This window comes from Sinocyclocheilus anshuiensis, unplaced genomic scaffold (genome assembly GCF_001515605.1).
Source record: "Sinocyclocheilus anshuiensis isolate Anshui unplaced genomic scaffold, SAMN03320099.WGS_v1.1 scaffold205, whole genome shotgun sequence".
NCBI lineage: Eukaryota > Metazoa > Chordata > Actinopteri > Cypriniformes > Cyprinidae > Sinocyclocheilus > Sinocyclocheilus anshuiensis.
In genome coordinates this window covers 2,447,713-2,467,483 of record NW_015536497.1, presented here as the reverse complement: position 1 = coordinate 2,467,483, position 19,771 = coordinate 2,447,713, and the positions used below count along the sequence as shown (strand labels likewise).

At 37.3% G+C, this 19,771-nt stretch overlaps 1 protein-coding gene and 1 pseudogene across 1 annotated transcript in view; one reads left to right on the top strand and one right to left on the bottom strand.

Moving 5' to 3' along the window:
- The window catches only part of LOC107688422 (SWI/SNF-related matrix-associated actin-dependent regulator of chromatin subfamily A containing DEAD/H box 1B-like), a 17,369-nt pseudogene extending 5,088 nt beyond the window's left edge, over positions 1-12,281 (bottom strand).
- A 2,286-nt stretch (positions 12,282-14,567) lies between these two features.
- The window catches only part of LOC107687918 (small conductance calcium-activated potassium channel protein 2-like), a 38,696-nt gene continuing 33,492 nt past the window's right edge, over positions 14,568-19,771 (top strand). Inside the window, exons 1-2 of the mRNA XM_016485409.1 lie at positions 14,568-15,556; positions 17,558-17,653. Coding sequence (XP_016340895.1) covers positions 14,774-15,556; positions 17,558-17,653 — 879 coding nt within the window. The 5' untranslated portion in view covers positions 14,568-14,773. The remainder of the gene's footprint in view (positions 15,557-17,557; positions 17,654-19,771) is intronic.

Below are 19,771 nucleotides of genomic sequence, written 5' to 3'. Positions count from 1 at the left end.
AAAATACAACAAAGAATATCGTTTACATGTAGCGCGTCAATTCTCTCTCTCTCTCTCTCTGCGTGTGTGTGAAACAAAGCGACGGGGAGTCGTGCGCCTTCACACTAGAGTTTACGGTACGTTAAATACAGGTGCGTTGCACATCCATTCAGCACAGATCGCTTGACGGAGAGTGAAACTCTGAAGCGCTCAGTCAGAGTGTTCTGTGAGTGAAAATATATCTGTGCTACAGTTAACCTACAACTCACACACTGGCGAGTAAAATCTGAGAATTTATTAGCCATTGGCTAATATTAGACATCATTTAGTCGCCCAGAGTAAGATTTAGTCGCATATGCGAGTGATTTACTCGCAATGTAGAGGGTTGCTTAAGCGTGAGTTTGCGCATAGCTTTGAGTTTTTCTGTGTTATAATACTGCCGGTGAAGGAGCGGATGGTTGGACATCTTCCTAAACTGCATCATCACATTGGTCAGCTTGCGTTCTGCAGAAAGACATGCTTCATAAACTATGATTCACATATACTGAAGCCAGTACTTTATATAACAACATCTCCTTCAAATACATACTTTCCCCATTACTGGAGCACTTCAGTTTGTCGAAAAGAGCACTGTAGAGTTCCTGCTGCTTCTTGGACATGGCACAAAATTCAACCTGCTCCTCTTTGGCAGGCAGCTGCTTCACGACCTGCTGGGCACATCATCATCTGTCAGTGAACTGCTCGAGTGCCCTAGAGCCACAGAGGTTCCGCACGACATGCAAAGTGCCTCATCTGCTCGTGAGACTGACTAATGCATTCGAGATGTTGTCCAACAGATTTTCACACTGGCATGCATTCTGAGAGCACATGCATTATGCACAATGCTTATGGACTCTGCATGCAGATGCACCTCGCTCTTCACACGTCTGAGGATGAAGGGTTTCATGATGAGCATGGCGTGGGTGATCCTGTCCCTCTCGAAGCTGCCATGCTCCTCTGAAGATTTCTGGTGGAAACCGACCAAAGAAATATAAGAAGTATCTGAACTAGATTTTACATTTGCTGAAGAAAATGGGAGTGCTGCATGCCTTGATGCTAGGGTGTTTTGGGTGGTGGCTATAGTGTTGATATACAGGGTTCTATGGGCATTACTAGGTTGTTAGAGTGTTGCTAAGGTGTTCTGGGTGCTTTCTATGACATTAGGTTGACCTTTATGCTGTGCAATGATAATAAAGGCATTCTGATTCTGATTTAGGCATTAGGCTGGCCAGGTGGTTCCTAGGGTGTTGCTAATGAGTTCTGGGTGTTTTCTAGGGTATTACTAGGCTGGCCAGATGGTTGCTAGGGTGTTGCTAAGGTATACTCTGGGTGCTTTCTAGGGCATGCTAGGTGGTCGTTAAGGTGTTGTAAAGGTGTTCTGGGTGCTTCCTATGGTATTAGGCTGGCTAGATAGTTGCTAGGGTGTTGCTAAGGTACTCTGGGTGCTTTCTAGGGCATGGCTAGGTGGTTTTTAGGGTGTTGTTAAGGTGTTCTATGTGCTTTCTGGGACATTAGGCTAGTCTTTAGGCATTAGGCTGGCCAGGTGGTTAATAAGGTGTTGCTAAGGTGTTCTGGGTGCTTTCTAGGATATTATGTCTTGTTCAGACTGTCAGTTTAAATCCAATTTTTGTGCATATCCGATTAAATCCAATAATATTTAGCATATGTGATCTGAAATCCATTTCAAGCTACATTCATCGCATTTCTGGAAATCTGTTTCAGTCTGACCGCTCAGATCGGATTTCGTGTAGTTTTTTCATGTCCTCACGCCACGTTAAACATAAATAAGTCAGACGTTGTTTGTAGAAAACATGCTGAAGGCCCTTGCAGAAACAAGGTTGTGTTGTTTTAAAGTGCAAGTCAAGTGGAAAATGACAATATACTGCTAGTCTACACACCTCTTTTAGTTTTGAGACCAGCAGCGGAGACGGCAGCACGGAATAAAGGCGCACATTCCAACTTCCTATGTTTCTGCTGCTTCCTCATAAGACGTAATATAATCCAGCACGACGGCAACATTTTGCCATGTTGAAAGACAACATTTGTGTTGCAAACTGTATTGCTGTTTTTGTTGTTTTTAGCGTAGATGTACCAATGTAACCTGGTTTCCATAGAAATCAATGCAGATATTGCAGTAAATTGAAAGAGCGCCACGGGACACAAAAATCGGATCTGGACAGTTGCGATACACAGTGTGGACAATCAATCATATAAATCAGATTCCAATCGGATACACAAATAATCTGATTTATAATAATAATCGGACTGACAGTCTGAACAAGGCCTAAGGCTGGCCAGATGTTTGCTAGGGTGTTGCTAAGGTGTTTTGTGTGTGTATTACTAGGTGGTTGCTTATGTGTTCTGGGTGCTTTCCAGGGCATGGCTAGGTGGTTGCTAGGGTGTTTTGTGTGTGTATTACCAGGTGGTTGCTTATGTGTTCTGGGTGCATTCCAGGGCATGGCTAGGTGGTTGCTAGGGTGTTGCTAAGGTGTTTTGTGTGTGTATTACCAGGTGGTTGCTTATGTGTTCTGGGTGCATTCCAGGACATGGCTAGGTGGTTGCTAGGTTGTTGCTAAGGTGTTTTGTGTGTGTATTACCAGGTGGTTGCTTATGTGTTCTGGGTGATTTCCAGGGCATGGCTAGGTGGTTGCTAGGGTGTTGCTAAGGTGTTCTGGGTGCTTTATAGAAAATTACTAGGTGGTTAATTGATTGAAGTGATACCAAGCAACTCAAGCAAGCCCTTAAGCTAATGTTTTAGAAAGAAAGAAAGAAAGAAAAAAAAAAACTATGATACAATTAATGCAATGCCCCAATGACAAAGTAAATCTTTTAAGCTTCCACAAAATCCTGTATGTCAAAACTGTGGCAAAAATAGCACAGTGTGCTACCAGCTTTATGCTGTTTACTATGAGCAATGATGCACAAAATGCACAATATCGGTGCAATAGTGTTTATCAGCCAATATTTTAATGATTTTAAATATATCTGTATAGGTCGATATTTAATATAAATTGCCAAGATATTGTATATTAAATTTTGCATGCTCATTTTACCATAACATTTTAATGTAATATTTAGTAAATCACAAAAATTCACATGCAAAATTTAAAATGACTAGTTTTAGTTTTAGTGAACTTTAATATCATCCACAGTTAAGTTACAGTTACAAATTATTAATTATCAATTCTTATCTGCTAATAATGTCAACCTTATTAGAGATGGACATTTAAGCGTGTGTAGGTTCTACCATGGAGAACATCTTGGAGATCTGTGAAGTGCTGCTGGAGAACATATTGGGCATGATGAAGTTGAGCAGAGACATGAGCTCCAGTAGGTTGTTTTGCAGCGGGGTTCCAGTGAGCAGCAGACGATATTTAGCCTGGGGGGACACAAATGGAGGAGAAACCTGAGTTACTGAGGGGGCAAAAGCAGTTAAACCGCAGCGGTTAACCCCATCAGGGCAGCACACACTCCTGCTTTTACAAAAACAGACCAGGTGGCTGTAAAAGAGCTCAAGGCATTTATTCTTAATGACCACTGACACGTTGCTATGGATGACAGCTATACATGCAGCTTATGGTGAGCTTACGTTGATGGCCATGAGGTGTCGGTAGCGTAGCGAGTTCATGTTCTTCAGCAAGTGGCCTTCATCGAACACAGCATACTCCAGCTTGATCTTGCAGAACAGGCTGCGGTCACTGTTATTTCCAATAGCCAGGTTGTAACTGTGCACAAGAGACCATCTTAATGAGCTGAGGTATTAAGGAGCAGGACATGAGGCATGACCATGTTTCATTACCATAAATAATGAATGGGACAGGGTCATTTTACTTGGACCTTTTCACGTTCATTCAAACGCTGAGTATTTCATCATTATTATGTCTTTAACAAGGGTGCTTTTTTTCTATGCTAATGTCACGGCTTGTGGATCTGTGTGTGGCATAGTTCAAAAGATACATATTTCCCCAGGCACCTTCTCAGATTTACATGCAGGTGGTCTATGAAGGATATGACACCTCGTCTCTTACTTCGAGGGTTCAGGGCAAGAACCTTAGGCATATTTGAAAGCTTCGATACTCACGTGGAGACAATGATGTTGTAATCCACTATTTGATTCAGAATCTCATAGCGCATATACTTGCGATCCTCGGCAGACCCTACCGAAATAACTCAATTAGATTGACATCAACATTTTCTTTTATATGCTGCATTAAAGGTTTTTTTTCATGCTAAAATTTCCTTTCCCAGGTTAATGTGTAAACTAAGCCTTTTGTAGGTTGGTTTCTCACCAAAAAGTGGAGCGCTATCATAACATTAGCTTATTTTCAGCATCCTAATGAAACAAACACAGCAGCACTGGCTCAACCAATAATGTGAGTTTGGGCCGGAAATATCAAGTTAGTTTGAACAACGGTAGATGGTGTCTTTGGGAGTGTTTGGGAAACATAAAAAATAACCTATAAATAAATAAATAAATACATAAATCGATAAAAATTGTTTATAGGTATTATATGTAATTAATTTCAAATTGTTTATATATATATATTTCTAATTAAATAATGAACTATATAATAACACTATAAAATAACTATATAATAAAACTATATAAATAACACAATAATATTATTTTACTTACAGTACTTGTTAAACGTTTGAAATATCATTAATTATTATTATTATTATTATTTGAAATAACTATTTTCTATTGTAATATATTTTAAAATGAAATTTATTACTGTGAGGCAAATCTGAATTTTCACACACACACACAGTGCTTAAATTTATTAGATCACCTGTCATAATAAAGATAATAAAGAGAAAGCACAAATATTTTAGGGATCTGTCAAAAACTTAAAACAAAATTGTATTGTCATTTATTAGGCAAATAAAAAACTGAAACAACTAAATAGTCTTCATGAATTCACGTTTTTATACCCAAATTGGAGCTGGCGCTTTCAGCTTTTCTCAGAAGTCAGAAATGAATAACTGCAAGCAAATAACTGTAATTGGGCAACTGAATAAAAAAAAAAGTGCTTTACTATTTTTTCTGCCTTTCTTATAAAACAGTAAATTTGAAAATGCATGGTTAACAACAATAATTATATTTTAACATTAGAAATACTACTGTGACTAAAGAGCTTACACATACTGGTGCATTATAGAAACATAAAAAATAATTTTGGTAATCACCAATACTGTTAGTTTAGTGCAGCTGTGGCACAGCCTTACACTGGGTGGTGGTCTAAAAAAATTTGTTAAGCACTGTGTATATATATATTGCATTTATTTTGTTGGTGTTTGGTGCCACTAGAGGCATTAAATAAATAAATAAATATAAATCACACACTTCACCTGTAAAAGGATGCTTGATTTGGCCATAATATACCAACACTTTGAAACTGGGGCACCAAAGTTTCAGTTCCCGAACCCAATTATCTGTAAAAAAACAAAACAAGTTAAGATGATTCAGACTGTTTTGGTGTTGTATGGTGATGGTTATTTAAATGCTAACTGCTCTGTTCACCAAGCGTAGAAGCAGGAACAGTGATGAGATTAGGCCCATGGTTTCCTTCCTGATAAAGGTAGGCCAGAAACGAGATGGTCTGAATGGTCTTCCCCAAACCCTAAAAGAAGAAAGCGCATCCTAGCGATTAAATGGGGAGTGCTTGCCATGTAACATTCAGACACAACCATTATGAAAACAGACCATCTCATCTGCCAGGATTCCACTAAGTTTGTTCTGATGTAGTAAAGCCAGCCAGTTCAGTCCAATCAGCTGGTACGGTTTCAACTGGAATCTAGACAAACCCAAAGATATGTGAAAATAAATCACTCCACAATGAAAATGCAATTTTTCAATCTATGACGTTACATCTTATGTGCTAGTGAGGATCTGGGGTTGGCTCATAGAGTTCCTTGTTCATCACTTGGGTCAAGTCTTGGATCAGTTTTACCGATATCTCCTCACACTTGCTCATGAGACCTTTAACAACTTCCCTTTCCTTCAGAACCTCCCTACATCCTGTCAGCAGCTCAGTGGAAAGACAGTTTCCTCTGTGCATGGCGTCATCCTGAGAAAGAATGAGAAAACGTTTTGCTGTTTGATCATGACCTGAATGTTCTGGCAGTTATCAACAGAAAGCAAAATGCGCAGTTCTCTCACCAAGTCTTTCCACGTTTTAAAGGGTCTCAGCTCGGTGATTTTCTGAGCCTTCTTCAAAGAGCATCCTGCAATGAGTGTAAGCTCATCCACAGAAGCAGTCTGAAAGAAGCTGAGGATCTCAGATTTGAGTTTGGATAGAGTCTCATCTGATTGGTCAGAGTCAGAGTCCAGTAATACATTCACCAAAGAGGCCTCAGAGTCACTGCACTCCTCCCCTGAGCTCACGTACACGTTTTTGGTCACTACCGACTGCTTTACACTCCTCTGAGATGTTTTGGTCCTGTCAAGAGGTCTGTGTGGTTTTGGTTGGGATGGGCTGGGAAGGTGGATAACCTGAGCTTGTTGGCGAGTGTTTGTGACCCGTCTGGTGAGTTTGGCAGCAGTGGAAATTTGAGAGGCGTCATCCTCAGACTCAACTACTAAACGTACAGAAAGAATGTAAGGATTAGGACAATTAGGACATGCTTACACTCCATCTTTGTTCTCATGGTTTTATCTAAATTTGAATTAAAATCAGTTATGGGATGGATGGTTACCTGGCAACTAGCAGTTACATTTCTGCTATTGAAAACATTAGCCCAGCTGAGACTTAAAATTTTACATAAGAATCTTTTTCTGAATGGGAAAAAAGGCCATCTTTAATTAATGAAATTAAATTTAAATTAATTTAATCTAGCCCAACACCAGCAGGTGTCAGGAAAATGAATAAACCAGAAACAAACTGTAAAATAAAAAAAGTAAAATAAATTAAAAGAATAAATGAACATTTAATAAAAAAAAAGTAAATAATACATTTAAAAATGTTAAAAATTCAATAAATAAATTGCAATATATACAGTTTATTACAACATACAGTATGTATATATATATATATATATATATATATATATACACACACACACATAAATATTTAGTATAATAATAGTGTGTGTATTTTACACACTTATTTTGGATGTGATTAATTGTGTGTGTGTATATATATATATATATATATATATACACACACACACACACACACACACACATATATATACATATATATATACTGTATATATATATACAGTATATACGTATACATATATATATGTGTATATATATATATATATGTGTGTGTGTGTGTATATATATATATATATATATATATTAGTGATGTCAAAATGTGTGTGTGTATATATATATATATATATATATATTAGTGATGTCAAAATGTGTGTGTGTATATATATATATATATATATATATTAGTGATGTCAAAATGTGTGTGTGTATATATATATATATATATATATGCAACTCCATTTGGTGTCACTAGAGGCACAAACCAAAGGGAAAAATACACCTTATGCACCAATTATATAGATAGATTGATTGCTAGATTGACCCAATTGTCTGTTTCTGTATCTGTTTATATAAATAAACAGTATCTGTTTATTAATTCTATTAAATCTGTTTATTATTCTGTATCTGTTTATATTAATAAACAGAAAAGTATGTATATACTATCCGGACATAATAGATCCACCATGCTGTCATTGTGCTGACCTACAATGTCAGTTGTAACACCCTTCCCTGCCATTTATAACTATGAAGACTCCTCTACCGTGGCCTCATGGGATAGTAAAGTGTCCATTGGCTATTGCTTCATGAAAACTGCATATTACTACTGCTTTTGACATACTACAGTAAAGTAGACATAATCATACGTGAGTCTAGTGTGCTTCAAAGCTGTTCACAATAAACCTCCCATCAAATCTCACCAAGATCAGAGAACATTCGTAGTGCTTCCAAGGCATCGTCAATAAGCCAGCTATGTTCCTGAAGCACATCCCTGAGTTCCTGCGGGAAGTCACGCACTTCAACATTATTCCTCAAACTCAAACAAATATTTGATTCACATACTGTACCACAACGGCCAACTTTAGTCAGTGATGACTCACATTCTTGTTTAGATGGAGAAACTTCCTCTGGAGTTTTCTCAGCATACGTTCCTGATCTTTAGATCTCGGCTCAGGCCCCTCCTCTGAATCATCCACCTAATGAGACACAAAACACTGCTGTGACCCACCTGATGTATTTTTGTAGGTCGAAACCTGGAAACGAGTTTGCATTTTAGCATTCTGGTTCCATTGTCCGGAAGTCAATGTTTTTTTTTTATTGGGTTTTTGGTTAAATGCCTGAAATAAGGGCTGTGATTAACACAAGCTCAAGATGTTTTCATGTTTTATTCTACAACATCAGAAATACCTTGTGACTTGTGACTATTTTAAAGCATTTACTTGAAAAAGGCAGTTGCTGACAAGTGGCTAAATGGGACTACAGAGGTTGTCCGGACATTAAACGTCATTATCATCATATCGAACAGGAAAACTCATCTACTCAGTCATTTTCACAGACTCCTTGTGTTTAGAATTGTGCTCTTGCAAACTATTCTAACTCAAGCTTTCAGGGAATGTTTTTGTAATATAAACTGAAAGAGTTAATGGTGGTGTAGCTGGTTTATAGCCTGCATTCAGGTTTTTACTTCTGCCGATTGTATTTAGGCTTCAAAATCCACTTGTTTTCATTTGTGAAGATTATCATGATGAGTAAAACGTGTAAGAATCATGAACCTTTGTTGGTCACAGAGCTCATTTCCTGCAATAATCGAAAAGCCAATGGGGAAAAAAATCCTATTGTTTTTTTGTGGAGGGAACCAAAGTAATGATAACTTATGCGTTTGCCTACAAAAACACTGCAGCACTATATAGTGCAGACGCACACGCTCTCGCCAATGACAAATGATGAATAACCCAATAAATCATCTAGAATAGGGATTAACTGGTAACCCAGGTTGAAAGACATAGTGTTAGTGTCCTTGATCGGGACACTCTTTTCAATTTAGCCTCAGTGGATTTGCAGCAGCATAAAATGCATTGCTGTCAGTATTGAGAGGATCAAAGAGGGAACGTCCCATATTAATCCAATGACTGGCTCTGAGCTCACCGCAGAAGCCCGCCTCTTTCTGCTGTGATGGGAGCTGTCGCTCTCCTGGGAAGCGCCACACATCTGCTGCTGTCTCCTTTCGTGGCCAGAATCAGACGCTGAAAAGGAGAGCATGTCAACAGGGCTCAGCAGCACACGAATCAATGCAGCAAATGCATTTTACCTCAAATTTCAGCAACACTGAAGCCATTCAAGCGATCAATGAGCTTTTATCATGGGAGCTGTTCAGATTGGAGTGACTGCTTCTCTGTACCTGCCATCCCAGACGTCTTCAGGGGTGAGGGGCACGTGCTATTGGTCACCTAAAACGTCAATGAGATGATTATTGACATGCAGCCCAAATGATGGCCGGAATGCACCCAAAAATCGTCACAGTGGGTGTAGAAAGTGCTTGTTTTTACCATAGGTGATCCTTTCTGCTGTGTTTGTAGAGCTTGTGAGGTAGATCTTGTTGTTCTGCTGTGCTTCAGCCTCCTCTTCACCAGTTACTTCCTCTTCCTCAGACAGTGATATCTCATCCTCAGACGATAGCACTTTCTTCTTCTTAGGCTCTTCTTGCCTTGATATCAAAGTATCAAACATACCATTGTAACATTTTGTAGGGCTACAACTATTTGATAAAATCAATACATTTTCATTATCAATTATAAGGTCGAGTCATATATACAGTATCTCACAAAAGTGAGTACACCCCTCACTTTTCAGCAACCATTTTAGTATACCTTCTCAAGGGACAATACTATAGAAATGAAATGTGGATATATTTTAGAGTAGTCAATGTGCTGTTTGTATAGCAGATTTACTGTCCTCTGAAAATAACTCAACATACAGCCATTATTGTCAAAATAGCTGGCAACAAAAGTGAGTACACCCTAAGTGATAACAGCTGTATGTCGTTTAACGATATACATGTCCTATTCATCATGTTCATGTTTTTGTCTGCTTGTCAGGACCATACAAATTTGTGTATCTTGTATTAGAGCAGTTAAAAGGATCGATCAAAGAAGTTGAGTCCTCGTGCTGTGCGTCAGGTACAGAAGCTGGCTTCAAAAAACAGACGCATGAGTGCTGCCAGCATTGCTTTTGAGCAACAAGTCGGTTTGCATGGCCATCGTCCCAGAAAGAAGCCTCTTCTAAAGCTGGCTCACAAGAAAGCCCGCAAACAGTCTGCTGAAGACAACCTGTCCAAGAGCATGAATTACTGGAACCATGTCCTGTGGTCTGATGAGACTAAGATAAACTTGTTTGGCTCAGATGGTGTCCAGCATGTGTGGCGACGCCCTGGTGAGGAGTACCAAGGAAATTGTGTCTCGCCTACAGTCAAGCATGGTGGTGGTAGCATCATGGTCTGGGGCTGCACGAGTGCTGCTGGTACTGGGGAGCGGCGGTTCATTGAGGGAAACATGAATTCCAGCATGTACTGTGACATTCTGAAGCAGAACATGATGCCCTCCCTTCAGAAACTGGGCCAATATATATATAAATATTGTACATGCATTTTTTTGCATGTGAGCACTTCAAAGTATGTGCAGACAGAACTTGCAGACTTTTTTGCATTATATAATCTTGTAAGGCTGCAAATATTTGATCAAAATGATAACTCTTGAAAATAGTCAACAACATTGTTGATTAGTCAGCTAGAGTGTCAGTATAGAGTACAAAAAAAACAACAACTGTACAATGCAGTTTTGCATGCACTGTCTCCTGTTAAATTGACAAAATATAAAAAAATCCAAAATATAAATTAACAAAATATTAAATAACCTGTTAAATTTACTGTGGTTGCCGGAAATTCACTGTAAAAAATACAGTGACAGTGTTTCGTGTATTGCAGGACGGCATATTGGTGCCTGTATATTTTACACCTAAAGTGATATAATGTTTATATAACAAAATCTGCATTTTACCTTAAAATGTACTGATAACCACTTTAATAATGCATGTCGTTCAATAGAGAGTCACACGATGAATCATTGTAAGTACATCATAAATAGCCTGTTGCTAAAATATGGCCAATACTTGTATATACTGTAGACCATAAAACAACATCCGAGTAACACACGACACTAAAATAATGTAAAAACATTAGTTGAATAGCAGAAAATGTAACACAAAACACCCTAATGTACAGTACTGATAACAAAAATGAGATAGCTATTTTTAGATGTGATAGCTAATTAGCAGCAGCTACGCTAATTATGTCTCTATTTTTTTCTCTGTTTTTGCCAGTAACTAGGATTCAGTTTGGATCCAGAACACCTGAGAAGAGATGATACCAACCCCTCAGAGGACCTCAGATGATGCCAACCCTGAAACAACTTACAGAACTACCACATTTTGCTGTAAGTTTGATTGCATCATATAATAATTGCTGTTAATAGTGTTCATCGTCTGTTTGATTACGTCTTTATTAATTGATTTTTCCGTACATTTCTGCCATATGTTAACTGACAGTCAGTCACCACTGATAAGCTACCACTAAATATTGTAGAAACTTAATTTGCTGTAAAGTTGCTTTGTAAAGTTGCTTTGCTTTGCAATTTGTATCGTGAAAAGCTCTATACAAATAAACTTGAATTGAATTTAATTTAATTGAATGTGATATGTAACAGGGATTTCTGGGAATGTCCTTTTACTGTTTTTCGCAATAAATTATATGGTAATTCATAGTTTTCCTTTCAAAAACCACAAAATTTTACAGTAAAATTACATTGTTAAACCATAAACAGTTAACAAATAAACATTGTTAAACCATAAACAGTTAACAAATAAATAGGTTTTACTATAGAATTTCAGTCTTTTTCTGTAAAAATTATAAACATTTTTTTACAGTGTGGGAGCGCTTTATATTATGCCTCGGCCTCAAGCACAAATACTGAAGTTGATTCCTGACCTGACTGGCATCATGGAACTGCCTGTTATCTCAATATCAGAGTCAGAGTCAGAAAGGGCAATGAGATGATCCTGATGGACGTTTGCTTTCAGGAGTCTCTGGAATGATAGTGTCTGACTGGAAGAAAGCAATAAAGCACTGGAGGCCGTCAGGCAAAAACAACGCAAGCCCTGGAGAGGCTTATTACACTGTTTGCATTGGCAACACTTTACTGATGTTTCTCATTCTAGTTAGTAGTCAAGTTTTTTTTATTTAAAATTGTATTTTACATTATAATATGCTGATTTGCTGCTCAAGAAACATTATTGTCACTGTTGAAAACAGTTGTGCTGCTTAATATTTAAGCGGAAACCATGATATACTTCCATTCAACTGCTTGGGGAATGTGTGTATATGTTTGCTTGTTTTGTAATAGAAATGCATGCTTTTATTCAGCAAATATGCATTAAATTAATAAAAATTACATTAAACATGCACAATGTTACAATGGATTCCATTTCAACTAAAAGCTGTTCTTTTGAACTTTCTATTCTTCATAGAATCCTGAAAAAATGTTTCCACAAAATATTAAGCTGCAAAAACTGTTTTAACATTGATAAGAAGAATCATTATTAATAACTCAGCACCAAAACTATCTGAGCATTGGAATGATTTATTAGAATGATTTCTGAAGGATCATGTGACAATGATGCTGAACATTCAGCGGTCATTACAGGAATAAAATACATTGTAAAATATATTCAAATAGAAAACATTTTTTTATTGTAATAATATTTAATAATGTCTCTTAATAATATTAATAAAACGTTAATGTATATTTCACAATATACAATGTAATAATACAAAAATGTAATATTTCACTATACAGTGTATAGTGTATATAGTGTATACAGTAAAATAGATAAGATTGAATAGTTACAAGTTTAATTTTTCTTTTTTTTTACATTTACATAAAAACATAAGACTCAAGTGAACTGAACAAATAAACTGAACAAAATATGTAAGAAAGTAGGCCTACTTTCCCACTGAAAAATGCAGCAGTATAAAACCATCACATGTCTTTGAATGCAACCTGCCCTGTTTAAGTCAAGTAAATCTGTCTAGTTTCCGAATCGCAACGCATAAATCAACTCATTGTTCTTTCATTCAAACTCTGGCGAGATGTAATGAGATGGCCGACTGTGAGCTCTTGGTTATTTGACTGACAGCAGTCCTGTGCACCAGTTCGCTTGATCTTGTTTCATAAGGATGCAAGCTGGCAAGAGGCGAGACAACAATAACAAAGGGTTTCAGATGCTGCTGACGCTGCGACTGCATTTATTACTGCAGCGACTGTTTCACACGTGCTGGTCTTCATATTATGCCTTTGCATAAAGATTAGCATAGAAACGGACTGATTCTCAGTGCATCATCAGACGAATAATCTAATAACATTGCATTTATCATGCAGCAATGTAAATGGTAGGCTATTCGTTGAAAGGGAACGCTCTGATTAATAAATGAGAATTGCCCGTTTGTGTCTGGAAAGTGTAGAAATTAACTTGTTTGTTTTCCCTAATTTTGTGGCATGCTGCTATTGTTTAAAGTCAGCCAGTCTTGCGAGTAAACCTAGTCAGGTGACCAGTGGCGATTTTGATTCATCTAACTGAATCAGATCTTTTGAATCGGTTCACTAAAACAATCCATTCAAATGCGTTCGGAACTTTCTGCAGGTAACACCATTCCAAGTGAAAGTCTTTTGTGTATAATGAGTGCGTTATTAAATTATTCACTTTGTATTTCATCCTTTATTAAAGATTGGCATGCCTACAGATCTTTAAGAGGCTGCAAAAAGAGTGTTTAAGCATTTTCTCCACAAATAACAACGCGCGAGAGAGATTTAATTTATTCCTCCATTTGTTCACGACTTTCTTCAAGCTATCGAGAAAACAAACAATATATCCAAAATGAATGAATTGAGTTTTAAAAACGTAATTTTGCGTAAATTGAATTGTGTGTGGACATTTTTACTCTTCTCTCTTTCTCTTCTTGCGAACAAGACTGACTCATTGACTGTTTACTGTTCAAAAACTGTTGACTGGTAGGTTATATAGATTACAAAAATTTTATATTGTTATATATATATATATATATATATATATTTTATTTTTTTTTTTTTTTTTTTATGTAGTTCATAGTATTGAATTAATGAAGCTAAATGCTCCTATTTTGACTATATTAATTGCGCATATTTAAAAATAAGGTATGCATATGTCAGATCAGCTCGGTGATTTGTTTTGATTTTTTTTAAACGATTGCGTGATTGTTGACAGATTTTGATGGTGTAACATAATGTTTAACAAAACCCTCTAAAAAAATCTTTACAATTTCTATATGCATTTAATTTACATTTAAAAAGAAATCCAAATAAATGTATTATGAAACACGCATTCATATAGCAACCACCATAAATATTATACCTTACAAGTCAAAGACCTATAAGATGTTGAGTAACCAGTGAGTTGGGAATGCTGCACATTTGAACCGCATGTTGCCACCTTCCTCGCGTGACGTCAGCCCAGTTGTTTTGGGTCGCTCGGCCAATCAGAAGCGCGCTCGCACTTCTACAGAAGCCGAGGTGGGTCCAACCTCGCGCCAGCTTTTATCCTCCGTTACTCATCACAACGCCCCCTCGGTAGGGCAATGCACGGGGCTCTGCTTTAAACAGCAGCTCTGAGATGGAAACCCCATTGCAGTTGCAGAACGATTTCTATCCAGAGCAGCAGCAGCAGCAGCACTATAAGCAGCACCAGCAGCACTACTGCGGACGGGAGGAAGAGCGCTCCATCAGGCACTGCACCTGCAACAGCTCCTCCACCTGCGAGGATGCCAGAAAAAGCCAGCCTTTGCACGGGACGCCGCTGGGAACTTTAAGGACACCGTCCGTCTCATCTTCAACCAGGCAAGGCGCTCAGTACAGCGAGTTCACGCCCTCTAGTCATGGTAGTTCATCCAGACACCATCACCACCACCATCATCATCCTCATCGCGATCACAACCGGCAGCAAATTCGGGGCAGTCCGGCCAGCAGCCACAGAGAGAGTAACTCTTACACCCAAATAGCCATGAGCAGCTGCAGATACAACGGCGGCGTGATGCGGCCGCTCAGCAACTTGAGCTCGTCCCGCAGAAACCTGCACGAGTTTGATTCGGAGTCCCAGCCGCTGCAGCCCGTCTCTGCGGGGGACGCGTCCGACGCGCTCGCCTCCAAGCCGGAGAACAACTCCACCACCCTCATGCCTTACTCGGCGGGGGACGGGGGCGGCGGAGGGGGTGGATGTAGCCACAGCGGCAGCAAATCGGGCAAAAAGAAGAACCAGAACATTGGACAGAAGCTCGGACACAGGAGGGCCCTGTTTGAGAAAAGAAAGCGCCTGAGCGACTACGCGCTCATCTTTGGGATGTTTGGCATCGTAGTGATGGTCATTGAAACTGAACTCTCGTGGGGAGCCTACGGAAAGGTGCGTAACCTAATAGTCCCCAAATCTTGCAGGTCCCCCCAGCTAGGTCAGAATTCATTAAGTCCGGTCTGCCTGCTGGCGAGCGAGGGGGAAAACTGCAAGTTTGGAAAGTGCGCGGTGCGGATGGATGAATGAAAAACTGTGGCAAGGTCACGTTTACTGGAAGACGCTTTGCTTCGTCAGTTCTCCTCTCTGGAATTGTTTAGCAACGTAAAATTGTTCCAATATAACAAAAAATCTTCAACTTTATTTACAATTTATGTTCTTTTATGAACGGCATATTCAAGCACTATCACACAAGCAGGAGTGCTGTGATTTGACCGCGGGTGAAATTACATTTAAACAGCTCAATAAACACATAATTAATATTAATGAATGCAAATTACACAACTCCGCTTCTGTTTGCGAAAGAAAACACTGGAATGACGCAAACACACGCTGTAAAAAAACAATAATAAAATAAAATCGGTAACATTTACAGTAAAATACCAGCAGCTGTGGTTGCCAGAACTTTACTGTAAAATGTATGGTGCCATCATTTTAGGTTTTACAGACTTAACTTAAATTTGCAGTAAAAAAAAATGATATAATGTTAATATACCAACCCACTGAAGTACTAATATCAGTTTTGTGCCATTGAAATGCACTGACAATCACCAAAAACAGGTGGTGATGAGAAAGTCACATGATGAAAGCTCATCACATAAGCCGAGGAGGGAAATACTTCTGTATATATGTAGAAGGTGCACAGTGTCATTCACACAAAACACTAAACACCATCATGGTAACATATTATACTGAAAGAATGCAATAAACATTAATTTAACAACATTAGATGTAAGATAAAACCTAAAAAAAGATAAAAGAAGTCTCATGCAGGGAATTCTGATAGTGTCAGTTTACGGTTTTTCACTGTAAATTACACAATGACTTGTTCTTTTTCACTTCTGTAATTTTAACAGTATTTCACTGTAAATTATATTAAATGTAATCATAATTATTCACCGTTTATAGTATGGAAACTTACTGTTAAACAGTTAACGGGTTTTTACTGTAGTATTTTTACAGTCTTTTACTGTTAAAATCACGATCATTTTTTACAGCGCAGGCAAACAGTGAAACTTCCTAATGTTGTTAAAATAAATAGCTCCACTAGGCCCTATTGGGAAGCTCGACCAATCAAATTACCGGAACTAACTGTTATACATTAATCTATTTGAAACTCTTAGAAACTCAAATTGAGTTAGTAATTATTACATATCTTTTGCTTTTGCTGTAATAAGTCTAGCCTGTCATCACTTTTAGAGTCAATTGTACACTCTTCTTCTTGGACTTTCTGTAGAATATTGAACCATAATTGTGTTATTTGTGTATAAATGTATTATTATTTCTATAAGTACTTTAAAATAATTAAATAATCACAGTAATATAAATAATTGATGCCTCTAAAAGTCCCAAAGAGGATATGCATTACTGCAATTCATTTTGCCACAGAGATTCCAATTGACAACATTCATATTCTCTCGATTTATTGTAAAACTATGTTAGATGGTTGATCTGTGAACAAAAAGCAGCTGTTTATCTGCTTCAGAATGACTTTAATAGTGCAATCCGAGCAACACATCCCCACTCGTGTCTCCCCTGTAAGAGTAACGCCAGGAAAATCAATCATAGTGTGTCTTAAAAATGACATATTGTTTTGTCAATACAGTATGTTGAAAATTAAGGTAAATATGTTACCACATGGAAGGTTAGTCCAATTTCACTTAAATTATGTAATGGTCTCAGATGTGCTTGCATTAGTGCTTATGTTGTGATATTTTCAGGAAGGTGTAACTTAATCCAAACATTCACAAAAGTCTCTGAATCATTCATATAAAACAGTAATGTGTTGCAATAATATTTTTATAGGTGTAGTAATCGATTTGCAATTGTTGTGTATGTTTAAACCGACTAATCCAAATGAGCTGAATTTGTCCTTTTCTTCTTTTTTTTTTTCAGGAGTCACTGTATTCTTTAGCCCTAAAATGCCTGATAAGCCTTTCTACAATCATTCTTCTTGGGTTGATTATCATATATCATGCCAGGGAAATCCAGGTAACTCAGAGCTGTTTACTGTGTCTTCACTTTACTGTCATGTTAATTTTGGTGCTTTTTCGCAGAAGGTTCTGCTGTCGTAAGAATCAGTGAGTTTTTAACACATTCTCTCCTCCAGACTAATGCTCAACACATTGTGCTTGAAATGATACCCATTACCATAGAATTACAATCGGATTATCTTCAATAGCACTGAATCCTCTCCGTTTCTCACCGGCTTAATCGAATCATGCCATGAAATCCTGTCAGTGACTCGTTGACCTGGTTTAACAGTAGCCGTTCACAGCTTATTAGCCAGTTGAATAGACAAGACTAGGTTGAATGGACATTTTTCCTAATAAGCTTGGACTTACTTTGAGTATTTTTGAATCTTCATAAAATCATTACAGAAATCTACTAGAGCATAACATGAGATGCATAGTCTATTAACTGTGTTGACTCGGACTTGCAGTTCTCAACAGAAATGTAGTTTATAGATTAAGTATGGAGGCTTTCTGTACAATGTCTCTATATTGGTATTAGTAAGTGTCCAAATCTGCACTTAAGGCAGATTTTGCCCTTATTTGTTGAGAGAAAGAACTTGACTTGATGGTTATAATACTTGGAAAGCACTCAGTCCTATGACCTTGCATCAGTGAATTGTTGTATTACGGTATTACTGGTGAATTATATACAATTCAGCATCCATATCTTCATTGTAATGCAAAAGATGCCTTTTAGCTTGTGTTGGCCAGGATGAAATCCTGTACATTTCTGAACAGCCCTCATGATGTTTCTTAAAATACTCTGCAGCCAAAGAAATGTAGCATCAAAGATTTATTTGATTTATTCCACTTCTCCACTTCGCTTTCATATTCATTCTTTCAGGGTTCCCATGGTCATAGAGAACCAGAACATTTCAGTGAACTGTGATTTGCAAGCCTTATTAAACTAATAAGCAAATTAATTGATATAAAATTAAGTAATACAATCTTAAATGAACTAAATAGTAATTTATGTAACAGAAATCACTTTTTATGTGCATTATGTATAAAATGTTTTTTAAAGTCTAACCTTGTTGTCAAAAAGTGTACAGGAAAAAATTGTTATTATTTTTTTTTTCAATTGATCATTATTTAATTTAGCTTGCAAATAGAGACAAATATCTAATTCAAGTTGAATCAGACAGGCTTATTATGAAGTGAAACCATGTGTGGCTTTTCCAGTAGGGAAATATCACTGTTATTTTCTTGTGGGATGGACAGATTAGTCCAAAGGATTTAATCACAGAGGGACATGTCAATTTCACATTGATTTACATACATTTTAGCAGTCAAGGATATTGCCTGGGTTTTGAATTTCATGGCTGTAAAAGCCTAATTTCAGCTTTTTTTTTTTACTTAAAATAATATGTTTATATAAAAATAATTATATATGCATGTTTGCCTATTTTACACACCAGTATTTAAATAAATTGTGTAATTTAAGAAAAAACACATTTTCTTGGTACAATGTCCTGTTTAATTCTGTGAAGGATTAGGTCTAAGTTTTTTGGAAATTGCCCATTTATATTTTCATTTTGACCAAATAATAAATCTGAATTTCCCACCTTGTCAAAGGTTAAAGGCATTGCTTTAGACAGCTGTAGGCAAAATCAACGGACCAGCTAATGAGAAAATGTATTTTCTTGGCTTATGCTATCATACAAAAGTGAATATTTTAGGTTTGACTAATAGTTGCGTTAATAGCAAAATATATAAATCAAGGATAAGGCCAAGGAGCGCCAATAAGTTTGTACTGCCAGTAAGTACATAGTGCCAACAAGATCGTAGTGCTTTTGGCAGCACGGAGACATTAGTTAATAGTGTGTGTGGTCAGAATGAAGGGGAAATAAGATTAGTCGTTTTTTTATTAGTCACCTGTTTCAGTTTGCTGCAACATTTTGGACTGAAAATGACAATTTCATTTTCATTTTCACACCTTCATATACTTCCAAACCTATATGACTTTATTTTGTAGAACAAAACATGTATATGTAAAACATGTATACAACAACTATCAAAGCTTAGTTGTGTGTGTGTGTGTGTGTGTGTGTGTGTATACTGGAAAATTGTGCATCAAGACAAATCACACCAGGTT